This window comes from Bos javanicus, chromosome 11 (assembly GCF_032452875.1).
Source record: "Bos javanicus breed banteng chromosome 11, ARS-OSU_banteng_1.0, whole genome shotgun sequence".
In the NCBI taxonomy this organism is placed as follows: domain Eukaryota; kingdom Metazoa; phylum Chordata; class Mammalia; order Artiodactyla; family Bovidae; genus Bos; species Bos javanicus.
Genome location: NC_083878.1, coordinates 98,047,138 through 98,066,493, shown reverse-complemented (window position 1 = coordinate 98,066,493; position 19,356 = coordinate 98,047,138). Strand labels below are relative to the sequence as shown.

The 19,356-nt window shown below is 44.5% G+C and overlaps 1 protein-coding gene across 2 annotated transcripts in view; it reads right to left on the bottom strand.

The window, feature by feature from the left end:
• The window catches only part of STXBP1 (syntaxin binding protein 1), a 67,633-nt gene extending 51,999 nt beyond the window's left edge, over positions 1-15,634 (bottom strand). The window contains exon 1 of one of the 2 annotated variants that reach the window (XM_061433582.1): positions 15,400-15,634. In XM_061433582.1, coding sequence (XP_061289566.1) covers positions 15,400-15,436 — 37 coding nt within the window. In that variant the 5' untranslated portion in view covers positions 15,437-15,634. The remainder of the gene's footprint in view (positions 1-15,399) is intronic. The other variant, XM_061433581.1, reaches the window with a different exon arrangement.
• Between the last annotated feature and the right edge of the window lie 3,722 nt (positions 15,635-19,356).

The window sequence follows — 19,356 nt, the reverse complement described above, 5'->3', positions numbered from 1 at the left end:
ACGGCCAGGGAATGACTTTAAGACACAGGGGAAACACCACGGTGAGAAGAAGTCCTGAAAAGTTTCCAGCGGCCAAGCCCCCCAGCCTGGAGAGTGGAGATTCATCACTGAATGAAGCCTCAGGCTTGCTCTGGGATGATCTGAGTGTGGGCCCGGGAGCCACCAAATCGGAGACATTGTTTGGCTAGCCTCCCTTCCCACCTGACTCTCAAGCCCCTCTGGCTACTCTTCTTGTGCCTGGGTGTAAATGTCGGAATCCCCTGGGATGGGGAGTAGGGGAACCCAGACCCTCTTGTCACCCTGTACCCCTTCCTCTGTGATCTGACCCACTCCTCCAGCTTCCAACACCTGAGGATGCCCCAGCCCCAGTATCCGGCCCAGACCTCCTACACGCCTGCCCTTAGACCGTCCATAGGCACCAGAAACACAGCACCTACGAAAGGGAACCTTTCCCAGCAAACCTGTTTCTTCTCTTTCATTCATCTCAGTGAACAGCACGGCCTACCCGTGGGCTGCAGAAGCCAGAAAACTGGGAATCTTCCCCAACGCCATCTCCTCACCCTCTGCATCCAATCAATCACCATAACCTGAGGTTTCTACCTCTGAAGACACCTTCAGGTCCCTTTACTTCTCTCCATCTGCCACTACTGCTCCATCCGTGGCAGCGATCCCCATTCCCACCATCACCACCATAGCTCCTAACCCAACCCTCCACCCAGCCTCCACACAGCGACTCGAGGCCTTTCTCAGCCAGAACCGAACCATGTCTCTCCCCAGCTGAAAGCCTTCAGCGGCTTCTCAGTGCTCCTGGAATAGGGATATAGGTCCTTCGTAAGGACAGAAACCCCTGAGCACCTCTCCAACTCCTGTCTGCACGCTCCCTCAGCTCCAGCCAGGCTGAACCTTTCTCGTATTCTTGCCAAACCTGGACACTTCTCTCTGGGACTTTACTCTCTCCCAGACCCCATCAGTATCACCCTCCTCCTGGCCAGCTCCCCCAACCTGCTCCAGGTCTCCCTTGGCTCCCTCCCTTTCTTGGCCTCTCTGGGGGCTCCGCCATGTGCTGTAACATCAACACAGCACAGTACCCCCTTTTCAGGTGTTTACCCGATGTATTACCACAGCCTGTGTGAATCTCACTAGGACCAGGTCTCCTCATACACCACCTCTGCTGCCCTCAACACAGCTTCTGGCACACAGGAGAGAGTGCAGAGATATTGGTTAAATGAACAAAAACATTTGGTCCCAGAGGCCTCCGAAACATGATGAAATGGAAACAAGCCATGACATATGGTCCTGGGTTTCTCTGACATCTCAGCAGTCCTCTGAACAACAGCTGACTGCTGGAGACTCTGATTTAAACCTGTCTCTTCACAACTAGGCACCAATTTTTTTTCTAAAGCCTTTTTTTTTTGGATCTTTGGCTGCACTGAGTCTTCATTGCTACACCGACTTCTCATTGCGGCGGCTTCTCTTGTTGTGGAGCACAGGCTCTAGGGCCAGCAGACTGCAGTAGCTGCAGCAGGATGGCTCGGTATTTGTGGCTCGTGTGCTCCAGAGCACAGGCTCAGTAGCTGTGGTGTACAGGCTTAGTTGCTCTGAGGCCTGTGGGATATTCTCAGATCAGTGATGGAACCTGTGTCCCCTGCATTGGCAGGTGGATTCTTATCCACTGTACCACCAGAGAAGTCCTCCAATGATTTTTTAAAATTTTGTTTGTTTTCCTCTGTTTTTTCCCATATCTCTCTTAAATTTTTTTGTTCCTAAGAATAAAATAAGCTTTCCTAGTATGATAATTACTTAATATCTCATTCACTTCCTACAAGTTCAGATCTTAGGCCAAATCATTAGTAGACATTTAAAGTGAAATGTCAATGCCTGTGAGAAACAGAAGGAAAGGAATTCTGGAGATCTGCTCTGTGACAGCATGTAATTTGAGCCATTAGTGGTTCTTACTCTGGAGCCCCAGAGACATATATTAAGAGCAGATCAGTGTATCTTAGAAGCAATTGTTTTAACCAACACAAACTTTCCCAAAGAGCACTGAGTGGGCAACAACTGGCTGTTACCTGGCAATTATCAGATCCTGTGCCTATCAAAACTATAAGAAATGTGTATCCTTGACTCTGCTAAGGTTTTATTCATAACCTTGAGCAGACAAGCTTATCTCAGTAATTATAACTGTAAAATAATAACAACCCCTTACAGAGACTCATTGTTTTCTGAGCAATTGTTTGTATTATTATTTAATGCAAGGCTTCAAAGAATTCTGTGATGCTGGGATTAGAATTTCCAATTGAAAAAGAGGTTAAATAACATGTCCAGGTTACCCAGTCACTAGGGGTTGGAACTGGGGCTGTCAGCTGGATGTTCTGTCTGAGCAGAACTCTTTCCACTCCACGACACCACTTCTCATTGATTTAAAAAAATTTTTTTAATTAAAAAAAAAAAAGCCTGGTGACAATAAGCAAGTAAAACTCATATACTTGCTGAAATTCAGTGAAGTCTTGATGACTTCCTTTGTGGTCCAGTGGTTAAGAATCTGCCTTCCAATGCAGGGAAGGTGGGTTTGACCCCTAGTTGGGGAACTAAGATCCCACATGCCAAGGGGCAACTGAGCCTACAAGCTACAACTACAGAAACCCACATGCGGCAAGGACAGCCTGTGCACTGCAAGGAAGATCCAGCACAGCCAAAAACAGATTAAAAAAAAAAAAAGTCTTGGCTATCTCACCCTAACTTTAGTTCCAGCAACAGCCCTGCTCAGAAGCAATTGACTGGAGCACTCAAATCAGACAACGGCCCTGGGAGTTGTATGAGCACTTCTCATAGAGGCGAGCCACAGGACTAAGGCTCACGATTTATGGCTGTTGAGTTGCCAGTGATAAATATAAGATTTGGCCTGACTGCTCCACTAAAGAAAAGATTCTTCATTAGCAGCCAAATACCTGTTTGTCTAAGAGGTCCTGTGTGCCAAGAACGCCAGAGGGAAAATCTTTCAGTGCACATTCAAAAAGCCCTTTTTGGCTTTTGTGGCAGATACGCTCTCTTACATCTGATGGGTAACACATGGATGATCCCTGAGTCCCAAACCACTTCTTAGGGAAATTTGACCCCAGATTAAACTGCTTATCACCCTATCACAAGAGTAACAGCTAGTCCACAACAAAGAATACTGCATGTTAAGGGACTTGGGAGGGGTTGTAGGGAGGGAGCCTATGGGATTCAGTCAAAGCTGTACTCAAATGAAGATTCATATCCTTAGATGCTTTTATTAGAAAAAAAAAATAACCAAGTGTTTGAGTCAAGAAATTAGAATAAGAACACATACACACAGACACACACCACAGAAGGAAGAAACAGATTTTTCAAAAAGACAAAACAGACAAATCTCTTTTTCCATGAAAATACTACTACTAACAGGGTAGAATGAGAAAAGAGATCACAACTACTGATGCAGAAGATAATTTTAAAATTATACAAATCTAGTTCAATGTTAATAAATTTGAGAATTTTAGGTTGAAAGGCCTATTTCTATAAGAAAATATAAATTGCCAAAATTGATTCAAGAAGCAGGAGGGACCTGAATAAATAAATAGTAATCAAATACATTTAAAAGACTGGCAAATATTTATCCTCTTTCCTCTAAAAAGCAGCAAATTCAAAAATTTTTATGGATAAATCATTCCTAACATTCAGGAAAAGGAATGTCCATATTATTTGATCTATTCTGGAACACACAAAAAAGAGAAGAAACTTTCCAATTCAATTCATTTGAAGGAGTGAGAAATTCTGATGCAGAAGATCTGAAAAAGATGAAAGACGGAGAAAGAGACAGAGAGAGGGAGAGAGAGAGGAAATTACGTATATATTATATATATGTAATATACATATAAAATACATAGTATTTAGTTGTTCATTCCAAATATTTATTGAGTGCCCACTATGGGCCAGCACTGTTTTAGATACTGGGGATATAGTAATGAACAAAACAAGTCTATGCTCTCATAGAACTTACACTGGGCTGGTGGAGGCCAGGATAAGCAAACAAATAAACAGTAAGTGTGAAATGTCAGATCTGACAATTCAGCATGGTGAGGGAGATGAAAATTATATAAATTTCAATTTTATATAATCAGAGGAGAGCTCACTGGTGAGGTGGCCTTTGACCAGGGACCTAACGGAATTAAGGGAACAAGCACGTAGATACGTGAAAGAACATTTCAGACACAGGTAATAACAAATGCAAAGCCCTGAGATGGGAACATACTTGGAATGATCAAACAGCAGCAAGAAGGCTCCAATACTAATGAATATAAATGCAAAAATATTAACCAGAATTTAATAAGCAAAATAATAAGCAGAATAAATTCTGCATCAGAATTTCTCACTCCTGAAAAACAGTGTGTGTCTATCAAGAAAGTTTATTTCAGAATATAAGGATTGCTCAATATTATAATTAATTATATTACATTACTAGATTAAATGAGAAAAACTATATGGTCATTTCAAAAGAAACTAAACCAGAAGTTAATTCTGATTTTAAAAACAAAACAAATTTAGGGGTGGGCAGGAGAGAAGGAGGGGATATATGTATACTTATGGCTGATTCATAATGTTGTATAGCAGAAACCAGCACAACATTGTAAAGCAATTATACTTCAATTAAAAATAAATTTAAAAAAACAAACAAAACAAAAACTCAAAATAAGCTGGAACTGAAAGGAAGGAAGTTGGATATCACTTCCTTACGGAAGCTTTCTCTAACCTCCTTACGCTTACACCAGACTAGTGTCTTGTATCATTGTAATTCTTACCACAATTGTAACTAACAAATTACTTGTATTAACTGTAACACTACCATATTAGAATCCTTTTAAAAAGTGAGGCATTTCAAAAATGACACTTTTAATTAATAAACGCGGAATGAAGATTCAATTGGAGCATTCAACAATTTTTAAAATTTAAATGAACTGTCTAAAAGGGCCCAGGATGACAGTTATAACAAGAATAAGTCATTTCTACTAAAACTAAACAGAAAAATAAAGAAGGTAGAAGATTAAAGAAATAGGCAAACTGGTCAGATTGAAGTGTATACTTATTCATTGAGGCTTTCCACCTTTACATTTAAAAGGTGGAGTAAAAACAGTAATTTCAAATGAAAATAACATGTGGACTAAAATGCAAATCGAACAATCTAATTTAAAAATGGGCCAAGTGTTTGTGTAGACACCTCTCAAAAGAAGATATACAAGGTCAATGAAAGTGAAAGTGTTAGTCACTGAGTTGTGTCTGACTCTTTTCGATACCAAGGACTGTAGCCTACCAGGCTCCTCTGTCCATGGAATTCTCCAGGCAAGAATACTGGAGTGGGTAGCCATTCCCTTCTGCAAGGGATCTTCCCAATCCAGGGATGGAACCCAGGTCTCCTGCATTGCTGGCAGATTCTTTACTGTCTGAGCCATCAGGGAAGCCATAAATGGTCAACAAGTACGTGAAAAATTGTTCAGAATCACTAGCCATTCAGTTCAGTTCAGTTCAGATCAGTTCAGTTGTTCAGTCGTGTCCAACTCTTTGCGACCCCATGAATCGCAGCATGCCAGGCCTCCCTGTCCATCACCAACTCCCGGAGTTCACCCAAACTCCTGTGCATCAAGTCGGTGATGCCATCCAGCCATCTCATCCTCTGTGGTCCCCTTCTCCTCCTGCCCCCAATCCCTCCCAGCATCAGGGTCTTTTCCAATGAGTCAACTCTTCACATGAGGTGGCCAAAGTATTGGAGTTTCAGCTTCAGCATCAGTCCTTCCAATGAACACCCAAGTATGGTCTCCTTTAGAATGGACTGGTTGGATCTCCTTGCAGTCCAAGGGACTCTCAAGAGTCCTCTCCAACACCACAGTTCAAAAGCATCAATTCTTCGGTGCTCAGCTTTCTTCACAGTCCAACTCTCACATCCATACATGACTACTGGAAAAACCATAGCCTTGACTAGACGGACCTTTGTTGGCAAAGTAATATCTCTGCTTTTTATTTTTTTTATCTCTGCTTTTTAATATGCTATCTAGGTTGGTCATAACTTTCCTTCCAAGGAGTAAGCGTCTTTTAATTTCATGGCTGCAATCACCATCTGCAGTGATTTTGGAGCCCCAAAAAATAAAGTCTGACACTGTTTCCACTGTTTCCCCATCTATTTGTCATGAAGTGATGGGACCAGATCCCATGATCTTAGTTTTCTGAATGTTGAGCTATAAGCCAACTTTTTCACTCTCCTCTTTCACTTTCATCAAGAGGCTTTTTAGTTCCTCTTCACTTTCTGCCATAAGGGTGGTGTCATCTGCATATCTGAGGTTATTGAGATTTCTTCCAGCAATCTTGATTCCAGCTTGTGCTTCCTCCAGCCCAGTGTTTCTCATGATGTACTCTGCATATAAGTTAAATAAGCAGGGTGACAATATACAGCCTTGATGTACTCCTTTTCCTATTTGGAACCAGTCTGTTGTTCCATGTCCAGTTCTAACTGTTGCTTCCTGACCTGCATATAGGTTTCTCAAGAGGCAGATCAGGTGGTCTGGTATTCCCATCTCTTTCAGAATTTTCCACAGTTTATTGTGATCCACACAGTCAAAGGCTTTGGCATAGTCAATAAAGCAGAAATAGATGTTTTTCTGGAACTCTCTTGCTTTTTCGATGATCCAGCAGATGTTGGCAATTTGATCTCTGGTTCCTCCGCCGTTTCTAAAACCAGCTTGAACATCTGAAAGTTCACGGTTCACGTATTGTTGAAGCCTGGCTTGGAGAATTTTGAGCATTACTTTACTAGCGTGTGAGATGAGTGCAATTGTGCGGTAGTTTGAGCATTCTTTGGCATTGCCTTTAGAAATGCAAATCAAAACCACAATGGGACACCACTTCACAACAACCAGGATGACTATAATAAAAAAGACAGATAATAACACGTGCTGCTAAGGATGTTATGAAACAGGAACCCTCATACACTGCTAGTGGTGCAGTCACTTTGGAAAACAGTTTAGCAGGGCCTCAAAAAGTTAGTTACATTTCCCAGAAATTCTATTCCCAGGTATCTAGCCAAGAGAACTGAAAACATATTTCAAAAATAATAAATATAGCATAAATTTTTAAATCCACGAATATAGTATATCTTTTCATTTATTTAAGCTTTGATATCTTTCATCAGTATTTGTAGCTTTCAGCATGCAGATGTCGAACACATTCTTTTCGATTTATACCCAAGTATTTCATGTTTTTTGTTCTACTCTAAATGATACTAATTTAGACTTCAATTCCTAATTGTTCATTGCTAGTATATAGACATACAATATATTTTTGTAAATTGACTTTGTATTCTGCAACTGTGCTAAACTATTGGCAATTCTGCTTACCATACTGTTGCTCCCTTATTTGGGAAGCCAAGAATTTTTATTTTCACCCTGAAATATAGAAAAGAAACTGAAATACTAAAAGTAAATTTAAAATGTCAATTTTCAAACTGATCTACAGATTCAAGACAATTCCAAATAGAATCCCAGAGGAATTTTTTAAATAGAAATCAACAAACTCATTCTAAAATTTATATGGAAAAGTAAATGAACTAAAAGAACAAAACTAATTTTGAAAAAGAAAAACACAGCTGGAGGATTCACAATGTCTGGTTTCCCATCTTACTTTAAAGCTATAGTGATTGAGTCATAGTGGGTTAGTGAAAGATACATCAAGGAAACAGAACAAGAAGTCCAAAAACAGACCCACCCAAAGATGGTCAAGTGATTCGCAACAAAGAACAAAAGCAATTCGATAAAGAAAAAGAAAAAGCACAGTCTTTTCAACAAACGGTGCTGGAATAACTGGACACTCACAAACAAAAATATTTACATGTACACAAAAATGAAAAACAAAAACATTTACATATACACAAAAATGAACTTTGATCATAATTCACAATGTATAAGATTAACTCAAAATAGATCAAAGACTAAATATTAAGCCTACAACTATAAAACATCCACAGGAAAACACAGGAAAAAAAACAGGAAATCTTTGTGAATTTGGATTATGTTAAGATTTCTTAGATAGGATACCAAAAGTACAATTCATAAAAGAAAAAAATGGATAAACTGGACTTCATAAAAATTTAGAATTTCTTCTATTTGAAAAATACTGTTAATAGAATGAAAAGATATGTCACAAACTGTGAGGAAATATTTGTAATTCATGTATCTAACAAAAACATGTACCCAGAATATATAGAAAACCTCTCAAAAAATCAATAATAAGGAAATAGACAACCCAGTAAAAAATATGCAAAAGATTTAGATGTTCCACCAAAGAAGATACAGATGGCAAATAAATACAAGAAAAAATGCTTAATACTATTAGTCATTATAAAAATGAAAATTAAAATCATGAGATACAACTAACTAGGAAAAGGGCTAGAATTTTTTAAACTGACTATACCAAGGACTAACGAGGCTGCTGGTAAAAATTGTAAAATGGTTATGCCACTCTGAAAAATAATTTGACAGTTTCTTGTAAAGTTAAATACACACTTAGCACACAACCTATTAATCCCACCCCTAAGTGTATATATATATGTATCTCCAAGTGATATGTTCACACAAAACCTGTGAATGCTTCTAGAAACATTACAGAAGCATTTGCAATTGCCCAGAGCTGGAATAATTCAAATGTCCTTAAGCTGAAGAATGGAGAAACAAATTGTTGCATATTCATACAACAGAAGAGCAGCCAGCAATGAAAAGAGGCAAACTATAGATACATGCAATACGGATGATTCTCAAATGCCCTATGTTAAGTTAAAGAAGGCACATTCAAAAAGCTTTGTAGGGTATGACTCCACTGTTAGGACATTCAGTGCTCACCAGGGGCTGGGGGTGGTAGCACAAGGGAATTCAGGGAGTGATGACCTGTTCTGTATTTTGATTACTGTGGTGGTCATATGATGGCAGGTAAATCTGAAATTTGAAGAACTGTTCACTAAGAAGGGTAAATTTTAATTAGGCAAATTATTTTTTGTTGTTGTTTAGCTGTTAAGTCATCTTGGAATGTGAAGTCAAGTGGGCCTTAGAAAGCATCACTACAAACAAAGCTAGTGGAGGTGATGGAATTCCAGTTGAGCTATTTCAAATCCTGAAAGATGATGCTGTGAAAGTGCTGCACTCAATATGCCACCAAATTTGGAAAACTCAGCAGTGGCCATAGGACTGGAAAAGGTCAGTTTTCATTCCAATCCCAAAGAAAGGCAATGCCAAAGAATGCTCAAACTACCGCACGATTGCACTCATCTCACACGCTAGTAAAGTAATGCTCAAAATTCTCCAAGCCAGGCTTCAGCAATACGTGAACTGTCTGCTGCTGCTGCTAAGTCACTTCAGTCGTGTCCAACTCTGTGCGACCCCATAGACGGCAGTCCATCAGGCTCCCCCGTCCATGGGATTCTCCAGGCAAGAACACTGGAGTGTGTTGCCATTTCCTTCTCCAATGCATGAAAGTGAAAAGTGAAAGTGAAGTCGCTCAGTCGTGTCCGACCTTTAGCATGGACTGCAGCCTATAGGCTCCTCCGTCCATGGGATTTTCCAGGCAAGAGTACTGGAGTGGGGTGCCACTGCCTTCTCCGACGTGAACTGTATAGTCAAGGCTATGGTTTTTCCAGTGGTCATGTATGGATGTGATAGTCGGACTGTGAAGAAAGCCGAGCACCGAAGAATTGATGCTTTTGAACTGTGGTGTTGGAGAAGACTCAAGAGTCCCTTGGACTGCAAGGAGATCCAACCAGTCCATTCTGAAGGAGATTAGCCCTGGGATTTCTTTGGAAGGAATGATGCTAAAGCTGAAACTCCAGTACTTTGGCCACCTCATTCGAAGAGTTGACTCATTGGAAAAGACTCTGATGCTGGGAGGGATTGAGGGCAGGAGGAAAAGGGGACGACAGAGGATGAGATGGCTGGATGGCATCACCGACTTGATGGATGTGAGTCTGAGTGAACTCCGGGAGTTGGTGATGGGACAGGGAGGCCTGGCGTGCTGCGATTCATGGGGTCGCAAAGAGTCGGACACGACTGAGCGACTGAACTGAACTGAAGTCATGCCCAGCTCTTTTACAACCCCATGAACTGTAGCCTGCCAGGTTCCTCTGTCCATGGGATTTCCCAGGCAAAAGTATTGGGGTAGGTTGCCATTTCCTTCTCCAGGGAATCAGGGCTAGAACCCACGTCTCCTGCTTGGTAGGTGGGTTCTTTTACCACTGAGCCACCAGGGAAGACCTATGCAAATTATACCTTAAAATGGAAAAAATATGACATATATTTAATATATTTCAAAATACACTTAAATTATTAGTATGCTATCCAAGGTTTCTTTTAAAAAAAAGTATAAGAATGAATGAAAATTGCTTCAATCTAGGTGTTCTCTCAACTTCTGACACATCCTATGACTCATGGCCCCATCTGAAAAAGGTATACATTTTATGTACCCACATTCTCCTCCAAAACTGAAACTACATTCTCTTCCCAAAGAATGTGATTCTTATAAACTAACATGGGGAGAAACTGCTAATAGTTAGGAAACAAGAAAAGCAGTACATTTTGTAATTCTTGAATGTTTGAAACACTCTGACAAAACTTCAGGGAACAAGAGTAAAATTTGGATTTGTAAATTACAGCATGGATTGACATAACTGAAACATCATTCATTAACATGAAGTAGACATAGAATGCCTAGCGGGGCAGTGGGTGGGTGGAGGGGAATGAAATTCTCCTTTCTCTTGCAATCTCTTTACAAAGTAGAGAGCAGAAAAAACAAAACCCTACATTTATAGAAAGAAATTAAAGGGGAAAAAGTAAAGAAATGAGCAGAATGGGAAACAGAAGTTGTGTGTGGTTACTAATCATCCATATGTTCTTCAGGTCTATTCTTCCATTTTCCAGCTCATCTGCACCTCACTCAGGAAGTTTACCCAAGACTTCACTTTATCCCCCAAAACTGTGGCCCCACAGGATATAGGCAGCCTATCTCTTCTTGAAATCCTCTAACATTTGTACTGACACTCCTGTGGATCTTATGATAATGATAAGATTGACTAAAAGAACTGTTTCGTTGTTCAGTCGCTAAGCTGTGTCCTACTCTTTGCGACCCCGTGGACTGCATGCAGCACACCAGGCTCCTCTGTCCTCCACTATCTCCCCAAGTTTGCTCAGACTCATGTACATTGAGTCGATGATGCCATCCAACCATCTCATCTCATCTTCTGTCGTCCCCTTTTCCTCCTGCCCTCAATTTTTCCCAGCATCGGGGTCTTTTCCACTGAGTCAGCTGTTCACATTAGGTTGCCAAAGTATTGGAGCTTCAGCATCAGCCCTTCCAATGAAGATTCATGGATGATTTCCTTTAGGATTGGCTGGTTTGGTCTCCTTGCAGTACAAGGGACTCTCAAGAGTCTTCTCCAGCACCACAGTTCAAAAGCATCAAGAACTGTATTAGATGCTATACCAGCACTATTTCTTTTAAAACACATAGAACCACAGAAGGTAGGTGCTATTATTACCCATTTTATAGATGGAAAAACTGAGGCACAACACAAAAAGATTCCATTATTTGCCAAAACCACACAGCTAATAGTAGTAGACTAGAATTTTATTCCAGGTGGTCCAAATCCAGAGTTCTTTCTCTGAATCATTATACATAAAGATTCATCCAACATTCATCCGACATTTATAAGGACCAAGTACTAACTGTCATACTAAAGACAGATTTAAGAATAAAAGGAGATCCTATCCTCCCCTCAAAGAGCTTCTGGTCTAGTTAGGTGAGATCACAAAGAAGCACAATAACTAGTTATACCCTAAGTGTGTCAGCAGAGTGACATGAAAGGGGGCGCAGGACTGTCTGTGTCCGTCTCAACAGTGTGAAATGGTCCATATTTGAGTGTCCCTGTATTCCCTCATCATTCCTACCAGGCTCTGAACAGATCTCTGTTGAATAAACAGCTAACACTGACCCATAGCCTCTACTTTTGTTGTACCTGTACCTATTGTCACCCACTGAGCATGGTCTTTATCTAATATATTCATCCCTGTTCAGTTCAGTCGCTCAGTCGTGTCCGACTCTTTGCGACCCCATGGACTGCAGTACGCCAGGCCTCCCTGTCCATCACCAACTCCTGGAGCTTACTCAGACCCATGTCCATTGAAAGATATGACAGGAAAGAGGACAGGAAGCCACAAACTACATTTATCTTGCTCTTGATCATATCCTTAAAAACACTGATTCATTCCATGAATATCTACTGACAGCCAACTATGACCAGCCACCGACAGTTTTTGGTATGGGATACAGGGATGAATCATGTAGTCATGTATGGATGTGAGAGCTGGACTATAAAGAAAGCTGAGTGTCGAAGAATTGATGCTTTTGAACTGTGGAGTTGGAGAAGACTCTTTAAAGAGTCCCTTGGACTGCAAGGAGATCCAACCAGTCCATTCTAAAGGAAATCAGTCCTGAATACTCACTGGCAGGACTGACGCTGAAGCTGACACTCCAATACTTTGGCCACCTGATGTGAAGAACTGACTCATTTGACAAAACCCTGATGCTGGGCAAGATTGAAAGCGGGAGTAGGGGACGACAGAGGATGAGATGATTGGATGGCATCACCGACTCAATGGGTGTGAGTTTGAGTAAACTCCGGGAGTTGGTGATGGACAGGGAGGCCTGGCCTGCTGCAGTCCATGGGGTCGCAAAGAGTCGGATACGACTGAGTGACTGAACTGAACTGAACTGAACAGGGATGAATATATTAGATAAAGACCCATGCTCTCCCAGAAGCAACATTCAAGGGGATGAAACAATCAAACAAGTACCAAAAGCAAAAAAACAACCCAAAAAACTAAATAATATCACTTCAGATAATTTTAAGTGCAATGAAAAAAATAAAATTAGGGAGTATGATAAACAGTGACTATGAGGTGTTAATTTTTAGATTGGGAAGACCAGGTTGTGAAGGTGACGTTTAAACTGGGATGTTGGTTTAAAAAATCTTTGGTTTATTTTTTTAGAGGAAAAAAGCAAAGTTAGAAACCCCTTCCAAAATTAGGAGTCAAAGTTAACAGAATTCTTTATGTCACTGACAAAGAATTGCAAAAATATTTCTTCCAAAATTTTTACCTAACTCTATTGTTATAGAATGCTGTTTACACATTCACCAATTTCATGTAAAATTAGCCTGTTTTCTTTTTTGTTTTTTTTTGTAAACAGTGGCTTTATTTCAGAAAATAAATTCTGACCATATGGCATATTGGTGTTTTTGTTTTTTTTTTTTGATACTTGCTTCTAAAAAAAGCCGTTGGGGGGGGGGGGGGCAGGGCTACCTGCATGAAGAAGCGTCACAGTAAAAGGATACAAAAATGTGATTTCCAGAACACCTGCTTCCAGGATTTTGTTTTAAAAGCACCTTATTCGAATATAACATTTGAAAGAATGTAACATTCAACATAACATTCCATATTTCACAACCCTTTAGAAAGCGTATTGGAAGGAAATGGTATACCTAGAAAAATGAAGAAAGTTATTATTATTAACTAATGTTGCAAGGAAATGGACACCAGGTTTTAGGAAATTAATTAACGCTGATTTTGGCAAGTCATTTAACTGCTCTGAGCCTCCATTTCTTTCCCACGGGTAAAATGAGGGTATTGACATTAGAAGATCCCTAGGGGTCCTTCCAGTCCTAAGCGCTTTGATTGGCCTTTAAAATAGAAAGTACGTGATTTGGAACCTTTACCGCATGGGGTAGGCAGGTGTTGTCGTGGGCACTTTTTTAAAAAACTTGCTCATTTGGGTTTTAGTGTTTATAACAATTTTCTCCTGGAGTAATAGGTCAGATAAGGTTGTATAAATGGGAATATTTTGTATATTATCAACGAAAAGAGTGAATAAAAACAAACAGTGACGCCCAAAAGAATCATCACAGTCAAAAATCCCATCTGACAGCCAGAAAGAGACAGAGGAATTGCTCTAATTGGAGAGAATCGTTGGAAAGGAAACTGTCATTTCCACCATTTTCCTTCTATTTCCTTCCTTATCCTCTCCCACAGAGAAAAGTCCACTTTTAATTCTCTCTCGATTCCAAAAAAGACGGCAAAAACCACAGCAATCCTCTCCCGTTTTTTGTTCAAGATAACGGCCAAAATATTGAAGAGGCACTATTTGCCTGGACGAGATCGTCAAGCTTATTAACACCAGAGACGCCGTTTTCCAAATATGACCACCGTCAGCCCTCACTCCGCTGCAGCTCCACAATCTCCATCATCCATTTTTTTTTTTTAATCCATTAAGTCGAGCCTTTCATCCAAACCCACGAACGACCATTTCCTCCCTGCAACAGGGGTTTGCACGGCCCGAAATCAAGCCCCGGCTGAGTCCTGCGAACAGGGAGTCCGCAGACTGCGGTGCTGGGCAGGGCAACTCCTCCCGCGCACCCTAGAGCTCTCCCTGTCTCCCGGGTGATTGAAAACGGTTCAGGACCCCGAGAAGACCCCGCCCTCGAAGCCAAGACCCCGGCTCGGGAGGAGGAGCCGGGTGGCCTCGGCCCCGGCAGAGCCAAGCCTTTGGAAACAAACAGGCTTCTCTCCCGCTGCAAGGAGTTGGCCCCTGGGCGAGCGAGCGGCGCGCCTGAGCCCCGCGGCGCGAGAAGCCGCCGCTCCCAGGTGGGTCTCTGCGGCCCGGGGATCGCAGCTCCGGTTCCCGGGGAGGGATCTAGGGGGAAGCGGGCAGGAGGACGCAGGCCGAGATCTGGCTCGTCACGACTCCACGGAGGAGGGTGGGAAAGAGGGAGGGACTGGGGATGGAAAGAGGAGTGGAACAGAGGAGCTTGGGGGAATAAAGAAGGCGAGAGGGAGAGGGGGAAATGGGGAGAAGGCACTCGGGGTGAAGGAGGGGGATGGAGGGGAGGGTAACAGGCCGCAGGGGGGTAAAGGCGAGGTGAAGGGGGAGACGTGGAGCGATGGGAGTGGAGGGAGATGCAGGTGAAGACCGAAGAGAGGGATGGGGAGAAGAAGGGAGGGGTGCGATGAGGGGTCAGGGATGCGGCGAAGGCGCGGGGGAAAGAGGAGGAATGCGGGAAGAGCAGAGCGGGGGAAGAAGGGACGAGGGCCGCAGGAGGCCGGGAGGGACTTCCCTCCGAAGAAGGCGGCGCCGGGATAACGGGACCCTCCCAACCCGGGAGCCTCAGGCCGAGCCGGGAGCGAGAGGCCAGCGCGGAGGCGGCGGGGGGGGGGGGGGGGGGCGCGCTGCGGGCAGGTACCGAGCCCGGCTTCTCTCCAGCAGCCGTAGCCGCCGCCTGCGGGGAGGAAACCCGACTCCACTTACTCTCTCCGACCACCGCCTTGAGGCCGATGGGGGCCATCGCGCCGCGCGAGTCTCTGGGCTCCTGGCCTCCTCACGCGACGCCCGCGGACACCGCCGCCTCCCCGGGTCGTCGGCGCGCTCGGCTGGATGCCGCCCGCCGCCCCTGCAGCCGCGGCTCGAGAACGACTGACGCGCGGGCGCGGCACGGGGGTGCGGCGCGAGCCAAGCCAGAGCGAGGCTGCCGACCCGCCGGCGCGCGCTCGGGGGCCGGCCCGGCGGGAGGGGCGGGGTCTCGCGCCAGCCGTTGGCGTCACCCGCGCACCTCTGCCAATCGCACTGCGGCCCGGAGGCTCGGCCCCGCCCCCCGAGATGCGGCTGGACTCGAGGCGGTCCCTGGCTGGCGAGAAAGCCGCGCCCTCCCCCTCACCTCACGCGCCGCGCGCGCGGCCTGGCCGTCGCGCGCTCCCGGCGCGCTGGGTCCTAAGGTCCTCTCCGGAGCCTCCGCACCTGAATCCCCGGCTTCCTGGGAGCTTTCCATTACCCCCCCTTCACTCCCCCTCGCCCACAGAAGGAACTCGGAAGCTAGATCTCTTATTAGTAGTACCCACTCCCCAAGACAACGTAACGTGAGCTTTATTGACACCATCTCTATCTCTTTGGGTACCCATATCCATAAATCCACCATCCACTGAGCTCTTAAATGCATCAGCTCATTAAATCCTCACAATAATTGGACATTGTTTTTAATCTCCATTTTCAGGTGAAAAAAAAATAGGCTCAGAAACTGAGCACTAGACTTTGTCTTAGGTTGTGCATCATTTATTAGCAAATATTTATTTTTCTCTCACTACTGTATGTAAACCACTATTCTAGGCATTGGATCTCCAACCATGTACAAGGCAGACAGACATAATCCTAGTCTTTGGGCAACCAAAGTCTGGAAATACCTAGGTCCCAAATCGAATAGGACTATGCTGTGGGACAACTCTGGTCAGTATATCTTTCCTAGAGTCCACATTTACCAAAGTGGTCCCATGTCAGTTTTTGCTAGATTTAACTTATGGGGGAGATCGCTTCTGAAGTATGAGACAGGGCTCCCCTCTGACTTCAAAGAAAAATGAGTTGAGCCAATCAAAAGTCAAAAAGGACAAGAGAACTAGTCTTAAAAATCAATGAATACTCATTACATTCTTGGAACAGCTCTGTGAGCCAGGTCCTTTTCTTAATATTGTTAAGAAATATAACATTTTAGAGATGAAGAAATTGAGACTCAGGGAAGATAAGTGCCTTGCTAATAGGTGACAAAGGAAAGATCTAATTTTAAAATCTAAATTCTGAACCATTATTTTCCACTAACAACTAAAGAAGTTGAGGCCTAGAGGACGCCATTCCTAAGGTCACATAGTGAACACTGGAGAAGCCAGGAAAAGGGGCCACACGTCCTAGTTCAGCCACCAGCCCCAGGGCAGGAAGATCTGACCATCTTCTCATCCTCACCCCAGTCTACCCTAACAGAACCTTCCTATGGGTTCCTAGATAGGGACAGTGTTCATGTGTCATCTCTTCCTATCTGGGCTCTGCTTTTTACCCAGGGAAGGTACTGATAGCCTTGGGCTGCCTTTGGAAAAGTAGGAGATAGTTTGTAAATTGCGGGGACCTAGGACACACCAGTGATGCCACGTGCTCCCTCCTTGACATGTCAACAGACATTGCCCTCAAGGAGCTGGTAATCTAGCTTAGGAGACAGACAGGAATCAAGGAGTTACTGTTCTAGAAAGTGCTGAAGCTGAAGGATGCAGGTTCTGAGGGCGAATGACAGAGCACCTCACCCAGTGGACAAGGTAGGGTGCAGTCAGGGCAGGCTTCCTGAGATGAGTAAGGTGGCAAGAGGGAACTGGGAGAGTGTCCTAAGAAGATATACAGAAGGTATCAGAAACGAGTTTGACTTTTCCAGGAACAGAGAGGGGCTAATGTGACTGTCAGGGACAGTGTGGAAGGAAAGCTCCTGGGGTAGACCTTGCTGCAGAGCTCCAGGACTTTCTGGTAGCCTGGAATCTGCCTGGAGACCTCTTCAAAGGCCGCAGAAAATAAAACATAGCAGCTCCTATTTCCTGTAAAAGAAAGGGCAAAAAAAGAAATTCTTTCCTGCCGAGGTGTACCTGAGATGTTTACTAGGGATGGCAAAAATCAGAACAGATGTTGCTTTAAATGGGATGGTTGGAAAAGCGAGCAGCGTGACAGACTGTGAACTCACTCAGGAACCCCTGACTCAGGAGTGTCAGATTGGAATCTCTCTGTGACACTCAAGGCCTGGCTCAAGACCTCTTGACATCTCTGAGCTATTATTATTCCGTTTTTCTGGGGCACAGGGAGGTCAAGTCACTTGCCCAAGGTCACATGGCTCTAAACGCAAAAGCGGGACTTGCGGTCTGAGTTTCTGATGCCCAGGGGAGAACGTCCAGCGCCCAGGCGCAGCCCCAGTGTCCTGACTTAAGGACAGGTTTGGATGCGTGGACCGCAACCTCTTGGGAATCTGGACCCACGCGGGTCCACTACCCCGCGCCCCGGCCAACCTGAGGGCGGGGCGAGGCTGCGGACCCTCGATGCCCTGGGCTGGTCCGAGGTCCCACCCGCCCAGCGGGCAGGTGCGCTGGAAGCTGCGCATGCGCGGCCTGCAGCCTCTGCAGAGCCGAGTGCCGGCCAGCTGCTGGGGGTGGGAAGAGTCCTGTGATTTACTCTCGAGTCACGTGACGGCGGAGAGCCTGCTTGCGGCTTGGCCACTGCGCCAGGAGCCGGGCAGGTGGGGAGACAGATGCAGAACGGAGAGGGGAGAAGCTGGCGGTCAGGGAATGGCGACAGGGAGCCGCATGAAGGGACTGAGAATGAGGGCGGGCGGCGAGGGGGGCGGGGGGTGGTGAGAGAGGGACCCAAGCGTAGGCAATGGGGTGGATCAGGGACAGGCAAAAGCAACTGAGTGCAGCTGCCTCCGCAAACCTGCTGATTTGGGCCCCCCATGTACAAGGGGCCTATTGGAGTACCCTGGGTCCCGAGTCCGAGCCTCTTCGACAGTCTCGGGCTTGCACCTGCCTCCCTTTTGCCTTTATGTTGCATCCCCCCCCTCACCCCGCGTTCACCCCCACTCCCTCCTCCTGGTGTCTGGGCCTTTAGATTCTGCTGCATTCTTTTAGAAGTATTTTCTAAAGTATTCAACAAGATAATGTTTATAAGGTTCTTTACCTAGTAGCGGCAAACTATCAAAGACCCAATACGCTTAAGCAACGTATATCGTTAAAAATGACAAAAGGAGTCTGCGTAAATCAGTGCTGAATACAGTTTTGGAGCGTTCCGGTGTCCTGCCTTTTTAGTTGCTGTAGTTCCACTGGCAGAGAATGAAAAAGTAATTGTCTCTAGCGCAGCATCCCCCTCCAACACCCCCCCCCCCCCACCCCCTCCCCCCGCCACAAACACACCTACAAAGAGCCATAGAGCCTGGAGTGCTTCTGTTTGGTGCACCCTTGCTGGAAAGAGTGTTTACAGTCTTTTTGTGTTTGTTTGAGGTCGGAATACAGTGCCAAAAAGGCTTTGTTCTTCAAAGCCTAGGCCAGAGTGTCAAACTCCAAGGCCTGTAGGGGCCAGGCAGATGTAACCATGCTGCTGCTGCTGCTAAGTCGCTTCAGTCGTGTCCGACTCTGTGCGACCCCATAGACGGCAGCCCACCAGGCTCCCCCCCACCTGGGATTCTCCAGGCAAGAACACTGGAGTGGCTAAAAGGGAAACACATGCTTAGTGGGGGTGGGTAGGAAGAGGTCCTAACTCAGGCTCCAACCACGGCTGTACATGCAGTGACCAAGGATCATGACTGTAAACATTTCAACATCTCCCAATAAGTTGAAGTGTTGTAATGGATTAATTTTTTTTTTTTTTAATAAATCACAATGGCTAAACAAAACACATCTGAGGACCACATTAAGCTCCCAG